Source organism: Salmo salar, chromosome ssa19 (assembly GCF_905237065.1).
Source record: "Salmo salar chromosome ssa19, Ssal_v3.1, whole genome shotgun sequence".
Taxonomy (NCBI): domain Eukaryota; kingdom Metazoa; phylum Chordata; class Actinopteri; order Salmoniformes; family Salmonidae; genus Salmo; species Salmo salar.
Window position 1 is genome coordinate 59,793,763 of NC_059460.1, and position 17,791 is coordinate 59,811,553.

At 43.8% G+C, this 17,791-nt stretch overlaps 1 protein-coding gene across 4 annotated transcripts in view; it reads right to left on the reverse strand.

The window, feature by feature from the left end:
• Positions 1-17,791, reverse strand: part of LOC106579161 (gap junction gamma-1 protein) — a 59,560-nt gene that overhangs the window by 22,797 nt on the left and 18,972 nt on the right. Inside the window, exon 1 of one of the 4 annotated variants that reach the window (XM_045702566.1) lies at positions 3,984-4,212. The exons of 2 other annotated variants lie outside the window; for them this stretch is intronic. In XM_045702566.1, coding sequence (XP_045558522.1) covers positions 3,984-4,015 — 32 coding nt within the window. In that variant the 5' untranslated portion in view covers positions 4,016-4,212. Of the gene's footprint in view, positions 1-3,983; positions 4,213-17,791 lie in introns of those variants that run through there. One more of the 4 variants, XM_045702567.1, reaches the window with a different exon arrangement.

The window sequence follows — 17,791 nt, forward strand, 5'->3', positions numbered from 1 at the left end:
ATATTGTGCACTTAAGCTTCATCTTGGGTCAATCCCTGAGATAAGCAAGATATAGCATCACAAGATTATATTGCTAAGCAATGCCGGTCTAAACATAAACCATCCGCAACCGACATAGACAGCAGTACAATTACATATTGTGGGTTATGAGATGGGAACAAGGATTTAGATAAATTGAACGTACCCCCCAATCAATTATTATTTTTTTAAATAAAATAAAAGAATAAATAATTTTAAATAATAAAAAAAAGTGATATATATATACACATACACACATACATACATACATACATACATACACATATACATACATACACACATACATATATACATACATACACATACATATATATATACACATACACACACACAAGTACATACATACACATACACACACATGTATACATACATACATACATACATTTACGCACATACACACCTACGTACACATACATACACATGTATACACACACATAAATATTTTTTAAATATATAGAGATACACACACACACACACACACACACACACACACACACACACACACACACACACACACACACACACACACACACACACACACATACATACACCCATACACACACATCTACATACACACCCCAGAATAATAATCTACACTAATTTAAAATATACACATACCTAATACTAAAATGCTAAGAGAAAATAATAATAAAGTACACATAGTAATTATATGTACGCACACCTACACAGACACAAGCACCACGGAGGTCTGGTGGGAATCTAATCGTGAGGGCGGGCCAGGCTATGACAAAGGCAGAACAGCACAAAACATCAACTTGCTATCTAGGTGTCTGCGTCTGCCCCTTCCCAGCCATCACCCCCAGACCCCCGCAAGCAATAAATAAATGGTATGGTAATAGGAATAATGTAAGAATTGAAAAATAAATAACGAAACAAAACAAAAATGGGGGAATATAAGTATATCCATCCGAAAGTGTCAATGATCAGACCTGGAAGGCCTCCCAAACAGGCATCACTCTGAACCCAGTCGAAATGAAAGTGAAATTAACGTTAAATGAGAGCTCTGACCGCCCTCCATTGGTCAGCTCAGCGTGTTACATGTTCGGTTGCCCTTGTTGAGACCGTTTAGTACGGTTTCACCCGTTATGGTATAGTATGGGTTCGAGTCCATGAGCAGACCCTAACACACAATGACAAGGCACTCTAACCTGTACGGGGGATTGGCGTATATTCCCGGATAAACTTCTCTGCGTCCAAATCCGAGGAGAGCCAAATCTTCTCCCCGGAAGGCAGGGTAATTCTTAGTCTTGCAGGGAAGAGCAAGGCTGGGCGAAGATGGAGTTTGTAGCGTTCGGTCATGACATCTCTGTAGCCAGCGCGGTGCTTTGCCACATCGGGCGCATAATCCTCATAGACACGGAAGGGGTGCCCTTTATGTAACAGGTTGCCCCTCATTCGAGCCTCGCGCAGGATAAGATCCTTAGTCTTGAAACTGTGACAACAGATGATTACTGGGCGAGGACGTTGGCCCGGTCGAGGCACTGGGACAAAGGCGCGATGTGCACGGTCCAGTTGGGGATCTGAAGCCAAAACATCCATTCCCATTGCATCCTTCAATAGCTTGGCGAAGAAGACGGTGGGGCGAGAGCCCACCTCCACCCCCTCTGCCAGACCAACAACGCGAAGGTTATGACGTCTGGATCAGCCCTCCAGGTCGACCACTTTCACAGAAAGCCTCTGCACACTATCCTGCAATGACGTGCATAGCTTCTCTAACTCGTCGATCCTACCAGCGTTGAATTCAGAAGCTTTTTCAAGGTCCACAATACTCTGGCCCTGCGAGGCGACCGTTCGAATGGTGCTCTCAATTTTAGTGTCCAGTTCAGCAATAGTAGCCTTAAGATCCTCAGCTATAGCAACACGTAGTTCTCCCAAAACCCAGGTAAGTTCTGTAAGTGTCACGTTGTTACCTGTGCCCTCCGCCATGTCTGTCTCGTTGTTTGGCGGGGAGTAGGCCTCCGAAGTGGATTTATGGTCCTTTGGTCGCTTATTACTCGGCATTTTCACATAGAAAGGTACAATATTGTATTAGAAAGAAATGTTTGTTGTAAAAAGTGCCATAAAGTAGGTTAGGTTAGATTATTTCGCAAAAAAGTTGCAGGAGCCTCTCACACACAGCCGTTCACTCCAACATGCTAGCTCCGCCCCCGATAGATCAATTCTCCAGTAGGAGGTGCTGCCCTGCCTATGTTTTTTCTGATAGTGGATAAAACATTGAAGATCTGACGGTTTTTTCTGATAGTGGATAAAACATTGAAGATCTGACGTCGTTTCAAAGGTACAAATTCAACACATTTTATAAAGGTTTGTCTATGTTGAAAATTGGTTACAGTGATGACATAATCCTGTGGTTGGAATTTCAACTTCAAAACAACAGTTGATGACATTTTTCAGATCCAACGTATTTTCCACGTAGATTCCACGCCACAGTACATTGGCAAATTATGTTGCAACAACGTTGATTCAACCAATATGTCTGCCTGACAATACGTCTGCTTGAATCCAACATAACCTTCCGCTGGCTCACTGCATTTGTGATGCACATTGGGATGTTACGGTGCACTCTCATCCTGTTTGGGTTGAGCTGGCACATTGCTTCTTACAATCATGTCCACCATCCTGGCTGTCTGCCCTGGAGTTGCTGTATATGTTGACTTGGTGGCAGTTATGGCATATTGGGTGGATGCAACCCCACTACAATGAACCAAAACAACCTACAAATAATTGGCAAGAAATGCCATCAACTTTGTGGGCCTTCACATGTCATAGGAATTGCACTTCCCCAATGTCAATGCCATCCTGAATCTCCTAGAACTGTCCTTGATAAGCCCACTCCACCATCAGTCCTCTCCTCAGGCAGTTACTAGAGACACCATGGAACTGGACCGCTACATGTCAGGAGGCAATTCAACAGCCAAAATGCCATCTGGAAATTGCTTGTGTGCATTGCCCTCATATGTACCTATTTTGCTAACAACCATGGCTGGCCAGCCCATGTGACACCTGAACTGGACTTGCATGTGAAGAATGAGCTTTCATGCCGAGGTGACTCATGCATTGGTCTGGGAAACTGTGCAGTAAATCCCAACATCCTTAAAATGACATATGCCACGTGAGGGTAAAACTTGCTGTATGTGATAATTTATGGTGGCTGAAGATTGAGTGTGAGATAGTGGTCTTTGTGCACCATGCTTGATCAGCAACACCTCCTCTGCAACCCTTTTACTGTTCATAAAAGCCCAGGGATCATCTTCAAATGTATATGTGTGTGGAGTTGTGCTATGTCCCTCACAACCGACGATTTTTAGTCATAGTCTATGACCTTGCTACTGTAACTAACCTCAACGTAACCTGAAGTCAACACCACAGGCTCTGTCACTCTCCACATCTCCTACCTGACTTCCAAAGGAATTTAAAGAGATATGTAGGACGTGACCTGTAGGACATTTTGCCATATTCAGCATAACAAACTCCACCCACAGGTCAATTAGGTGTTGGAAAGATGTAAGCAAACCTGTTTGTGACAGACCTTTCACAGACTCTCCTTCACAACCAGACAACCAAACATTCCACTACTGGAGTATCCCCAGCATCATTCAGGCTGGGTTAACATTCCAGTTAGTTAGTCAATGGGTGTCTTTGGTATGTAAGCTGCATCTCTGATTGCCTATACCGAACTGTAGAAATGGTCAAGTGCTGCAAAGAAAGTTAAGCTGCAGCTGGCCCAGAACAGAGCGGCACGTCTTGCTCTTCATTGTAATCAGAGGGCTAATATTAATACTATGAATGCCAGTCTGTCTTGGGTAAGAGTTGAGGAAAGACTGACTGCAGCACTTGTTGTTTTTATAAGAAACATGAATGTGTTGGAAATTCCAAATTGTTTGCATAGTTAACTTACACACAGCACTGACACACACACTTACCCCATCAGACATGGCACCAGGGGTCTTTTCATACTCCCCAGGTCCAGAACAAATTCAAGGAAAAGTACAGTATTATACAGAGCTATGAGTGCAGGGAACTCACTTCCATTTCAAATAGTGCAAGTGAACAGCAAACATGGTTTCAAAAAACAATTGAAGCAACACTTCACAGCACAACGCCTCTCCCACATGTGACCTACTTGTTGTGGGTATGTACTGACATATGTGTGACACACGCACACACACACACACACACACACACACACACACACACACACACACACACACACACACACACACACACACACACACACACACACACACACACACACACACACACACACACTGCATGTTAATGTTTTGCAATGGACAGCGGCTTGCGAAGGTATTCACCCCACTTGCATTAAAATGGATTTTTGGGGGGTTTCTATCATTTGATTTACACAACATGCCTACCACTTTGAAGAAGTTTGTGAAACAAGAAATAAGACAAAAAACAGAACTTGAGCGTACATAACTATTCACCCACCCAAAGTCAATACTTTGTAGAGCCACCTTTTTCAGCAATTACAGCTGCAAGTCTCTTGGGGTATGTCTCTACAAGCTTGGCACGTCTAGCCACTGGGGTTTTTGCACATTTTTCAAGGCAAAACTGCTCCAGCTCCTTCAAGTTGGATGGGTTCCGCTGGTGTACAGCAATCTTTAAGTCATATCACAGATTATCAATTGGATTGAGGTCTGGGCTTTGACTACGTCATTCCAAGACATTTAAATGTTTCCCCTTAAACCACTCGAGTGTTGCATTAGCAGTATGCTCAGGGTCATTGTCCTGCTGGAAAGTGAACCTCCGCCCCAGTCTCAAATCTCTGGAAGACTGAAACAGGTTTCCCTGAAAAATGTCCCTGTATTTAGTGCCATCCTTCAATTCTGACCAGTTTCCCAGTCCCTGCCGATGAAAAACATCCCCACAGCATGATGCTGCCACCACCATGCTTCACTGTGGGGATGGTGTTCTCGGGGTGATGGGAGGTGTTGGGTTTGCGCCAGACATAGTGTTTTCCTTGATTGCCAAAAAGCAAAATTGTTGTCTCATCTGACCAGAGTGCCTTCTTCCATGTGTTTGTGGAGTCTCCCACATGCCTTTTGGCAAGAACCAAACGTTTTTGCTTATTTTTTCTTTGAGCAATTGCTTTTTTCTGGCCATTCTTCTGTAAAGCCCATCTCTGTGGAGTGTACGGCTTAAAGTGGTCCTATGGACAGATACTCCAATCTCTGCTGTGGAGCTTTGTTGCTCCTTCAGGGTTATCTTTGGTCTCTTTGTTGCCTCTCTGATTAATGCCTTCCTTGCCTGGTCCATGAGTTTTGGTGGGCGGCCCTCTCTTGGCAGGTTTGTTGTGGTGGCATATTCTTTCCATTTTTTAATAATGGATTTAATAGTGCTCTGTGGGATGTTCAAAGTTTGGGATCTTTTTTTATAACCCAACCCTGATCTGTACTTCTCCACAACTTTGTCCCTGGCCTGTTTGGAGAGCTCCTTGGTCTTCATGGTGCCGCTTGCTTGGTGGTGCCCCTTGCTTAGTGGTGTTGGAGAATCTGGGACCTTTCAGAACAGCTGTATATATACTGAGATCATGTGACACTTAAATCGCACACATATGGAATTTATTTAACTAATTATGTGACTTCTAAAGGTAATTGGTTGCACCAGATCTTATTTAGAGGCTTCATAGCAAAGGGGGTGAACACATATGCACACACCACTTTTCAGTTTTAAATTTTCTTGAATTTTTTTAAACAAGTAATTTTTTTCATTTCACTTCACCAATTTGGACTTATTTGTGTATGTCCATTACATAAAATCCTAATAAAAATACATTTAAATTACAGGTTGTAATGCAACAAAATAGGAAAAACGCCAAAGGGGATGATTACTTTTGCAAGGCACTGTAAGTAAATTGTAAAGTCTTTTGTCTGTAATGTCTTTTTCGTTACGCGTCGGACCCCAGTAAGACTAGCTTTCACCATTGACGTCGGCTAATGGGGATCCCTCAATGTGCAGAGGTACAGGTTAGTCGAGGTAATTTGTACATGTAGGTAGGGGTGAAGTGACTATGCATAGATAATAAACAGTGAGTAGCAGCAGTTTAAAAAACAAATGGGGGGGGTCAATGTAAATAATCCGGTGGCCATTTGATTAATTGTTCAGCAGTCTTATGGCTTGGGGTAGAAGCTGTTAAGGAGCCTTTTGGTCCTAGACTTGGTGCTCTAGTACCGCTTGCTGCGCGGTAGCAGAGAAAACAGTCTTTGACTTGGGTGACTGGAGTCTTTGACAATTGTTTGGGCTTTCCTCTGACACCGCCTAGTATTTAGGTCTTGGATGGCAGGAAGCTTGGCCCCAGTGATGTACTGGGCCGTACGCACTACCCTCTGTAGCGCCTTACGGTCAAATGCCGAGCAGTTACCATACCAGGCCGTAATGCAACCGGTCAGGATGCTCTCGATGGTGCAGCTGTAGAACTGTTTGAGGATCTGGGGGCCCATGCCAAATCTTTTCAGTCTCCTGAGGGGGAAAAGGTGTTGTCGTGCCCTCTTCACGCCTGTCTTGGTGTGTTTTGGACCATGATAGTTTGTTGGTGATGTGGACACCAAGGAACTTGAAACTCTCGAACCGCTCCACTACAGCTCCATCGATGTTAATGGGGGCCTGTTCGGCCTGCCTTTTCCTGTAGTCCACGATCAGCTCCTTTGTCTTGCTCACATTGAGAGAGAGGTTGTTGTCCTGGCATTACACTGCCAGGTCTCTCCCTATAGGCTGTCACATCATTGTTGGTGATCAGGCCTACCACTGTTGTGTCGTCAGCAAACTTAATGATGGTGTTGGAGTCGTGTTTGGCCTCGCAGTCGTGGGTGAACAGGGAGTACAAGAGAGGACTAAACACACACCCCTGAGTGTTGAGTATCAGCGTAGCAGACATGTTGTGCCTACCCTTACCACCTGGGGCGGCCCGTCAGGAAGTCCAGGACTCAGTAGCAGAGGGAGGTGTTTAGTTCCAGGGTCCTTAGCTTAGTGATGAGCTTTGCGGGCACTATGGTGTTGAACGCTGAGCTGTAGTCAATGAACAGCATTCTCACATAGGTGTTCCTTTTGTCCAAGTGGGAAAGGGCAGTGTGGAGTGCGATTGAGATTGCGTCATCTGTGGATCTGTTGGGGCTGTATGCGAATTGGAGTGGGTCTAAGGTATCCGGGAGGATGCTGTTGATGATAGCCATGACCAGCCTTTCAAAGCACTTCATGGCTACTGACGTGAGTGCTACGTAGCAGTAATCATTTACGCAGGTTACATTCTCTTTCTTGGGCACAGGGACTATGGTGGTCTAATTGAATCATGTTGGTATTACAGACTCGGTCAGGGAGAGGTTGAAAAGGTCAGTGAAGACACTTGCCAGTTGGACCGGCGCATGCTTTGAGTACACGTCCTGGTAATCCGTCTAACCACACGGCTTTGTGAATGTTGACCTGTTTAAAAGTCTTGCTCACATCGGCTTCCCGAGAGCGTTATCACACAGTCGTCTAGAACAGCTGGTGCTCTCATGCATGCTTGAGTGTCGCTTGCCTCGAAGCGAGCATAAAAGGCATTTAGCTCGTCTGGTAGGCTCGCGTCACTGGGCAGCTTGCCTAGGGTTTCCCAAAGGGTTTCCCTTTGTATGTCCGTAATTGTTTTCAAGCCATGCCACATCCGATGAGCGTCAGAGCCGGTGTAGTAGGATTCAATCTTAATCCTGTAATGACGCTTTGCTTGTTTGATGGTTCGTCGGAGGGCATTGCAAGGTTTCTTATAAGCATCCGGATTAGTGTCCCGCTCCTTGAAAGTGGCAGCTCTAGCCTTTAGCTCGATGTGGATGTTGCCTGTAATCCATGGCTTCTGGTTGAGATATGTACGTACGATCACTGTGGGGACGATGTCGTCGATGCAGTTTTTGATGAAGCCTATGACTGAGGTGGTATACTCCTCAATGTCACAATACTTCCAGCTTATACATACTATATACATTTTATGGACACAATATATATTACAATTAGAGATTAAATGGTATGAAAATGTCATATCACGTTTATAGTGAACAAAATTATCACGGTTATCAGTATTATCGCGGTATTGTTAAAATGTGCTGGAAATGTTAAAAAGAAATACTGATACACACACTGAAATCATTTCACCAAGTTTTATATTGAAAACCAACAAACAACAAATAAAATTGGCAGCACTTTGCACTTTTTGTGTGCATAAACATTCAAATAAAAACATTAACATTAAAGATGGCACCATGTGGCCATGAGAAGTAAGTTTCCCTCATGCAGGTTTAAATGAACACAACCTTAATAAGTAAGCAAATCAATTAAACAAACAACAAATAAAATTAGCAGCACTCACTTTGTCGTGAGGCACAGCAACCTTCATCAGCCTCAGAAAGCCAGGCCTCTCAACAATTTCAAATGACATCATGTCCTTTGCAATGTAATATGAAAGGGCTGCAGTTAGGTCTTGAGCATTTTTTTGGTGTGGGTGCATAAGCAGCCTGCCTTTCACTGGGTTTGCCTGCTGCACGCCCACTCTGTAAACAAGGGAATGCAAATGCATTATTATTATTGGTGTTGTAACATTATAATTATTATTATTATTCACACACACACACACACACAATCTTCTGTGTTGCATTTGAGTATATGCAATGACCCCATGCACAATTTAAATAAATACAAATGAGTCAGTGATAGTAATTGCAATGAGCCCAACAATTTACATATAGGAGTCTACAGTGTTTCTCCTGTTGGAACACTTTTACAACCAAGTCGACATCTGCCGGATTTTAAATGAACAAAATACGTTGGTTGGGAGACTAAACTACATAGCGTGTTATCGTGTGCAATGGGCGAATAGTCTGCAGACAAACGACGCATACAGCAGCAGGACAACGTGTAGTGTTTTTACAAGAGTAGCTAACACTGAACGCTTCAGTTTACTTTATTGACCATCTATTAGCAAGTTACAGACAAACCATGACATTTTCCCACATTCCTAAGTCCCCACAGCATGCATTGAGCTAAAAGTGAACTTACCTTGCATTCGCTATAAAGTAGTGGGGTGGTGGTCACGAAGATGACTCAAGAGATTTGAAGTGTTGCCCTCTTTCGCAGCGATTTTTTGTTGTTGCATGTTCTGCAGACAGGGTGACCATCTTCGATTAAGTTTCCCTCTGCACTCTTGTAAATCCCAAAATAAGACCACATTTCAGATTTGGTCCTCTTAGAAGGCTGAAAAATCTCCCAAGCGCTGTCACTGCCTTCCGCCATGTTTTCACACAAAACAAAACCCACGTTGCATGCTGCGCCTGCGTCAGACTGTTGCTAACTTTGGTTGACGCTGGACAGTATTTACCGTGAGTTTTTCAAACCGTGGTAATCAAATACGGCTTGAATGACAATTAAAATTTGAAACGGTAATACCAATCGTCGGGAATTTTACCGTGGTTTATCGTGAAACCGGTAACCATTTCATCCCTAATTACAATAGTTCGATTTTGTTCGTTTTTAGTCCTGGCCTTCCTCTATTTCGGATGTTCTATTTGGAATATATTTGTAAATGTGCTATTTCACAAAAGTTCTGAACCTACATACATTTTACAGACCCCGTATGTTTTACATGTGTTATCTTGTTATTAGTCCCACCCTTCAGCTCCAATCAACCACTCCCATCTATCTCTTAACACCATCCGTATTGGATTTCTATTTGCCATATATTTTTAAACTGGGCTGTGATGTTTCACAAAAGTTCTAAACCTTTCTATTCTCATAGTTTCTACAGATTGTAAATTAAAGATAAACATTTTTGCCTAAATAATAATTATATTATTGACAAATTGACTGACTTTTCAAATCACCCAGTATTGCTATCTGCAGCGTTAGCTCTAGATAAATGTTGCAATTCTTCAGCCATTCCTGGACCTGTGACCAAAAACGAGCTACATGTGTAAAACCTTTGGATGGTGAAACAGTGAAGGTGTAACGCCCTGGCCATAGAGAGGGGTTTTTGTTCTTTATTTTGGTTAGGCCAGGGTGTTACATTGGGTGGGCGTTCTATGTGCATTTTTCTATGTTGGTTTGTTTCACTGATTTTGGCCGTGTGGCTTCCAATCAGGCACAGCTGTAGAGTGTTGTTGCTGATTGGGAGTCACACATAAGTGCCTGTTTTTCCGTTGGGGTTTTGTGGGTAATTGTTTCTGTTTCTGTTTTGTATTGCACCTGACAGTACTGTTTGGCTGTCGGTTTTCTTGTTTTGTATAGTGTTCTTTCGTCCATTAAATTAAACTCATGATGAACACTAACTCCGCTGTGCCTTGGTCTACTCTCTCTCCCGACAGCCGTTACAGAAGGAGGTATCCTCTCACAATGTTGAATGTTTAGGTCTTCATACCCACCATTCATTAACTGAACATGTTTAACAAAGTGTTGAATCTTCTCTCAAGTATGTAGTGATGAGTACCCAATACTGCCTATAAGTATTTCTAGGCTCTGAGTGAACTCTCAAATCATCTATAAATGATTTACCCACATGTATAACTGCTAAAGTATACCTTATTTTAAAGTGGCAGACCTATGAACATTTATAAATGAGTTATCAACATTTATAACTCCTATAATTATACCTTATTTTAAAGTGGCAATCCACTGACCATTCACAAATAAGTTATCAAAATGTATAACTTCTAAAAATATAGCTTACAATAAAGTGGAAACCTTCAAACATTTATTAATGAGTTGCAAACGTTTATAACGGTCACAAAACGCAGGCCTCCTAATTGTCCCTAGAATTTCTAAGCAAACAGCTGGAGGCAGGGCTTTCTCCTATAGAGCTCAATTTTTATGGAATAGTCTGCCTACCCATGTGAGAGATGCAGACTCGGTCTCAACCTTTAAGTCTTTACTGAAGACTCATCTCTTCAGTAGGTCCTATGATTGAGTGTAGTCTGGCCCAGGAGTGTGATGGTGAATGGAAAGGCTCTGGAGCAACGAACCGCCCTTGCTGTCTCTGCCTGGCCGGTTCCCCTCTCTCCACTGGGATTCTCTGCCTCTAACCCTATTACAGGGGCTGAGTCACTGGATTATTGGTGTTCTTCCATGCCGTCCCTAGGAGGGGTGCGTCACTTGAGTGGGTTGAGTCACTGACGTGGTCTTCCTGTCTGGGTTGGCGCCCCCCCTTGGGTTGTGCCGTGGCGGAGATCTTGGTGGTTGAAGATTTCTCTCTAGTGGTGTGGGGGCTGTGCTTTGACAAAGTGGGTGGGGTTATATCCTTCCTGTTTGGCCCTGTCCAGGGGTAACATCGGATGGGGCCAGTGTCTCCTGACCCCTCCTGTCTCAGCCTCCAGTATTTATGCTGCAGTAGTTTATGTGTCGGGGGGCTGGGGTCAGTCTGTTATATCTGGAGTATTTCTCCTGTCTTATCCTGTGTCCTGTGTGAATTTAAGTATGCTCTCTCTAATTCTCTCTTTCTTTCTTTCTCTCTCTCGGAGGACCTGAGCCCTTGGACCATGCCTCAGGACTACCTGACATGATGACTCCTTGCTGTCCCCAGTCCACCTGGCTGTGCTGCTGCTCCAGTTTCAACTGTTCTGCCTGCGGCTATAGAACCCTGACCTGTTCACCGGACGTGCTACCTGTCCCAGGCCTGCTGTTTTCAACTCTCTAGAGATAGCAGGAACAGTAGAGATACTCTCAATGATAGGCTATGAAAAGCCAACTGACATTTACTCTTGAGGTGCTGACTTGTTGCACCCTCGACAACTACTGTGATTATTATTATTTGACCAGGCTGGTCATTTATGAACATTTGAACATCTTGGCCATGTTCTGTTATAATCTCCACCCGGCACAGCCAGAAGAGGACTGGCCACCCCTCATAGCCTGGTTCCTCTCTTGGTTTCTTCCTAGGTTTTGGCCTTTCTAGGGAGTTTTTCCTAGCCACCGTGCTTCTACACCTGCATTGCTTGCTGTTTGGGGTTTTAGGCTGGGTTTCTGTACAGCACAAAAACTCCCTAGAAAGGCCAGAACCTAGGAAGAAACCTAGAGAGGAACCAGGCTATGAGGGGTGGCCAGTCCTCTTCTGGCAGTGCCGGGTGGAGATTATAACAGAACATTGCCAAGATGTTCGAATGTTCATAGATGACCAGCAGGGTCAAATAATAACAATCACAGTGGTTGTCGAGGGTGCAACAGGTCAGAACCTCAGGAGTAAACGTCAGTTGGCTTTTCATAGCCGATCATTCAGAGTATCTCTACCGCTCCTGCTGTCTCTAGAGAGTTGAAAACAGCAGGTTTTTAATAGTATGACCCTCCTGCTAATGTTTAAACACACACTACAAGTAAACAAATGGAAAAACAATGATAACCAAGGAATGCTTAACCGTAATTGCTATTGTTACAAAATGTCCACAGGGGTGCGCAGTATAAGCAATCAGAATAACACACACACACAAACACACACCTATAACTAAAGACTAAGACATCCTTCTCCTCTGGTATGTTCTGACAGTGCTTTTCTCTCCTCTCTGGCAGCTAAGGGAAAGGAGCATGTACTGTACTTCTTTAGCCAGACCTAAGTGAAAACACACGGCTTGGATTGATCTTCAAATGTACTTTACTGAGGAATGTATCTGGGACACACAGCACACAGTCAGACACACAGTCAGACACAAACTCACTTCATGTACACTTCAATAACACAACACAGGCATACATATGCCCTGTCATTGTCTCACACAGTGTGTTCATCCCGATAACAACACAAGTTTATCCTTGTTGCCTTTAATAGTATGACCTTCCTGCTAATGTCTAAACACACACTACAGTAAACAAACGGAAGAGTAATGATAACCAAGGAATGCTTAACCATAATTGCTATTATTACATGTCCACAGGGTAGAGTAGTATAAAGGAATCAGAATCACACACACACACATGATCCTTCCACAAGCCACAGTACATTTTTCAGTGTCACCCCTCCCCCCCTATATACAGTGGAGGCATGTATTGAAAAGGACCTCGCCAGTGCTATTGTATACATAGTCAGGAGCAAGATAAGTGAGGAAGAAAGAGAAGTTACTGTGTTGGTTACAGGAGTGGCTTTTTACACTTCTGTAAAGACTGCATACAGTGTAGTGTGTAGGCATTTAATTTGTTTCTATATATTCCCTTATTCTACTTTTACACAATTTATGTACCAATTTGGTTTCAGATAAGTGTGTTTTGGGGTTTCCATTTTCTATTTTCTTGATTCTTTATATTTTAATGTACAGTATTTTGACGAGGCTAAACTGGGGAGTGGTGACGTGAATGCTAGTGAAGGGAAGTCTTCAGGCGAGGCTGGATAGCCTAAATGACCTTACCCTGCCCACACATAAAACAACAGTCATAGTGAAGAGTGTGTGTGTGTGTGTGTGTGGGGGGGGGGGTTGTTTCTTCTGTCCTTGTTGGGACCTAAAATCCCCAAAAGTCCCCACAAGGACAAAGGATTATTTTACGCTTAGGGGTTAGGGTTACAATTAGGGTTGGGGTAAGGGGTTAATGGTTAGGTTTAGGGTTAGGAGTTTTGTTTATAGTTTGGTTTACGGGTTAAGGTTAGGGTTAGGTTAAGGGGTTAGGGAAATTTAGATTTTTAATGGAAATAAATGTTAGGTCCCCATGAGGAGAGAAGAACAAAACTTGTGTGTGTGATGACGCTCCCTCAATGTTCACAGGAAACCAGTGGGTTTTCCCCTTCCATTTTTAGGTGGCCAGAATAAATTGCCTATCAATAACAACATGATGTTCAAAGTAATCCAATTGTCTTGGTTGGCTATCCACAGCAATGGAAATGGTCAGATATGTTTAAAAATCACAAACACCATAGCAAAGTTATGGAACACAATAGAGGTGAGCAGCCAAATATAAATACAAAAGCCCACATAATGGGTGAACCAAAGTGGGCAAACATACTAGGAGTGCAAACATACCCAAACAAACAGAGCAGAACCATAGCCAGAAAATAGGCGTATGTTACAAAGAAAGAATAAAAACCGTAACACAATTATCAATCAACAAAAATAAATGAATTATCCTGTCGATATTTTGTCTTGTACTACTAGTATATTTTGCCTTACTTTGACTCACACACAGACACTTTAGCTGTTCACAACTGGGTCATGTGTTGGATCTCCATAACGCCCTCCCCCATCCAAGGACACCAGCAGCTAACTGAGGGTGACTGACTGATGCCTGATGGGAAATACTAGGGTAATATAGAGGGTAACCCCATTGTCTTACGTGAGATCACGTCACTCCTACGAAATGCTCATCCCTCATCTGTCCTGTAGGATTCCCGAGCATCTGCCATTCAAAAATGAAAACATAGTTCCCTAATTCATGATATCATTACTATCCCATTGAATCTCTATGAAATAGAAATTTAGCGGGCTAAATTATTACACGTTGTGACAGTGATTTAATCATTTGCGATTGTGAGAAAAAATAACAAATTATGTGCAAGCACATCGGCTGCCAGAAGTCTCGAGCTATTGCTCGCCTGAGGTAGAGTATCTCATGATAAGCTGTAGACCACATTACTTATGGAGAGAGTTTTCATCTATATTCTTTGTAGCTGTTTACACACCACCACAGTTAGAGCCTGGCACTAAGACAGCATTGAATGAGCTGTATTCTGCAATAAGCAAACAAGAAAACACTCACCCAGAGGCGGCGCTCCTAGTAACCGGGGACTTTAATGCATAGAAACTTAAATCCGTCTTACCAAATTTCTATCAGCATGTTAAATGTGCAACCAGAGGAGAAAAAAAACTCTGGACCACCTTTACTCCACACACAGAGACGCATACAAAGCTCTCCCTCGACCTCCATTAAATCTGACCATAATTCTTTCCTCCTAATTCCAGTTTACACGCAAAAATTAAAACAGGAAGTACCAGTGACTAGATCAATAAAAAAGTTGTCAGAGGAAGCAGATGCTAAGCTACAAGACTGTTTCACTAGCACAGACTGGAATATGTTCCGGGATTCCTCCGATGGCCTTGGGTACATCACATCAGTCATTGGCTTCATCAATAAGTGCATCGATGATGTCGTCCCCACAGTGACCGTACGTACATACCCCAACCAGAAGCCATGGATTACAGGCAGCATTCCCACTGAACTAAAGGCGAGAGCTGCCACTTTCAAGGAGCGGGACACTAACCCGGAAGCTTATAAGAAATCCCGCTATGCCCTCCGACGAACCATCAAAGAGGCAAAGCATTAATACAGGACTAAGATCGAGTCATACTACACCGGCTCCAACGCTCGTCGGATGTGGCAGGGCTTGCAAACCATTACAGACTACAAAGGGAAGCACAACCGAGAGCTGCCCAGTGACACGAGCCTACCAGACAACCTAAACTACTTCTATGCTCGCTTTGAGACAAATAACACTGAAACATGTATGAGAGCACCAGCTGTTCTGGAAGACAGAGTGATCACGCTCTCCGCAGTCGACGTGAGTAAGACCTTTAAACAGGTCAACATTCACAAGGCCGCATGCCAAGACGGATTACCAGGACATGTACTGCGAGCATGCGCTGACCAACTGGCAAGTGTCTTCACTGACATTTTCAACCTCTCCCTCTCCGAGTCTGTAATACCAGCATGTTTTAAGCAGACCACCATAGTCCCTGTGCCCAAGAACACTAAGGTAACCTGCCTAAATGACTACCGACCCGTAGCACTGGTCATGGCTCACATCAACACCATCATCCCAGAAACCCTTGACCCACTCCAATTTCATACCGCCCCAACAGATCCACAGATGATGCAATCTCTATTGCACTCCACACTGCCCTTTCCCACTTGGACAAAAGGAACACCTATGTGAGAATGCTATTCATCGACTACAGCTCAGCGTTCAACACCATAGTTCCCACAAAGCTCATCAATAAGCTAAGGACCCTGGGACTAAACACCTCCCTCTGCAACTGAATCCTGGACTTCCTGATGGGCCGCCCCCAGGTGGTAAGGGTAGGTAACAACACATCCGCATGCTGATCCTCAACATGGGGGCCCCTCAGGGGTGCGTGCTCAGTCCCCTCCTGTACTCCCTGTTCACTCATGACTGCACAGCCAGGCACGACTCCAACAACATCATTAAGTTTGCTGATGACACAACAGTGGTTGGCCTGATCACCGACAACGATGAGACAGCCTATAGGGAGGAGGTCAGAGACCTGGCCGTGTGGTGCCAGGACAACAACCTCTCTCTCAACGTGATCAAGACAAAGGAGATGATTGTGGACTACAGGAAAAAGAGGACCGAGCACGCCCCCATTCTCATCGACGGGCTGCAGTGGAGCAGGTTGAGAGCTTCAAGATCCTTGGTGCACACCAAGACAGTCGTGAAGAGGGCGCAACAAAACCTATTCCCCCTCAGGAGACTGAAAAGATTTGGCATGGGTCCTCAGATCCTCAAAAGGTTCTACAGCTGCAATATCGAGAGCATCCTGACCGGTTGCATCACTGCCTGGTATGGCAACTGCTCGGCCTCCAACCGCAAGGCATTACAGAGGGTAGTGCGAACGGCCCAGTACATCACTGGGGCCAAGCTTCCCGCCATCCAGGACCTCTATACCAGGCGGTGAGGAAGGCCCTAAAAAATGTCAAAGACTCCAGCCACCCTAGTCATAGACTGTTCTCTCTGCTAACGCACGACAAGCGGTACCGGAGCGCCAAGTCTAGGTCCAAGAGGCTTCTAAACAGCTTCTACCCCCTTCTACCCCCAAGCTTCTACCCCCAAGCCATAATTCTCCTGAACATCTAGTCAATTGGCTACCCAGACTAATTGCTTTTTGTGGATGTATTCAGCATTGTGTGTGCAGCACAAGCTAGCTGGTTGGTTGGTTAGCAGCATTCCATTCGTTTTATAGGAAGCGTGACTAGCCCTGCCAGCAAGCTAATGTAATATTGGACAAATTTAAGCTAGCTTTCATTGTCCATCTTAAGAAATACTCTTCGTTTGTGGTTGTGGTTAGGTAGGTTAGGTAGGGGTAGAAGGGGGGTAAAGATAACTGGCCAAGCAAGGGGAGCAGTGGTGGTGGTTAGGTAGAAAATTGGATGAATATGGATCATTATCTGAAATCATTTCATTCTCAAAACACGAAAGGCCTGGCTATTCAATTATTTCTAAACTAAATTGGAAACGGCGAGACCTTTTTTGAGACCATAAGCACCGTGGCATATGGAATCTGCCTTCAAACCCCTATAAGGGGCATCCGTCTAAATGCCTACAATCCCTATGGGATTGACACCCGAGTCATGCATTTAATGGAAACTATGATTGACTGTGGTAACCCCATTAACTACATGTACTTGTTCATAATGGTAAGCGCATTAGCACATAGATTATAGTACTTTAATGATTTACTTTCAGACATCTCGTGGAGTGCCTTTCAACTGAGGAATTTACAGGGTACAGAAACACACTTTGACATACTGAATGGGTTTCTATCTTGATACTGTTTACGCTGCACATTTTTCATTTGAGTGCAGATTTAACACGATACAAATAAGCAACCTACTTTGGGGCTTGAAGCAACTGTCCACAAACACGTTAACAATGACCAAAGGACTAATTTAGTCTTTTTTGTTTGGCTTGATATTATTATCTTCTCTCACCTCACACGGAAATGATATCTATCCGCACAGTTTTTGTTTATCTTTCATGGATAATTTGGAA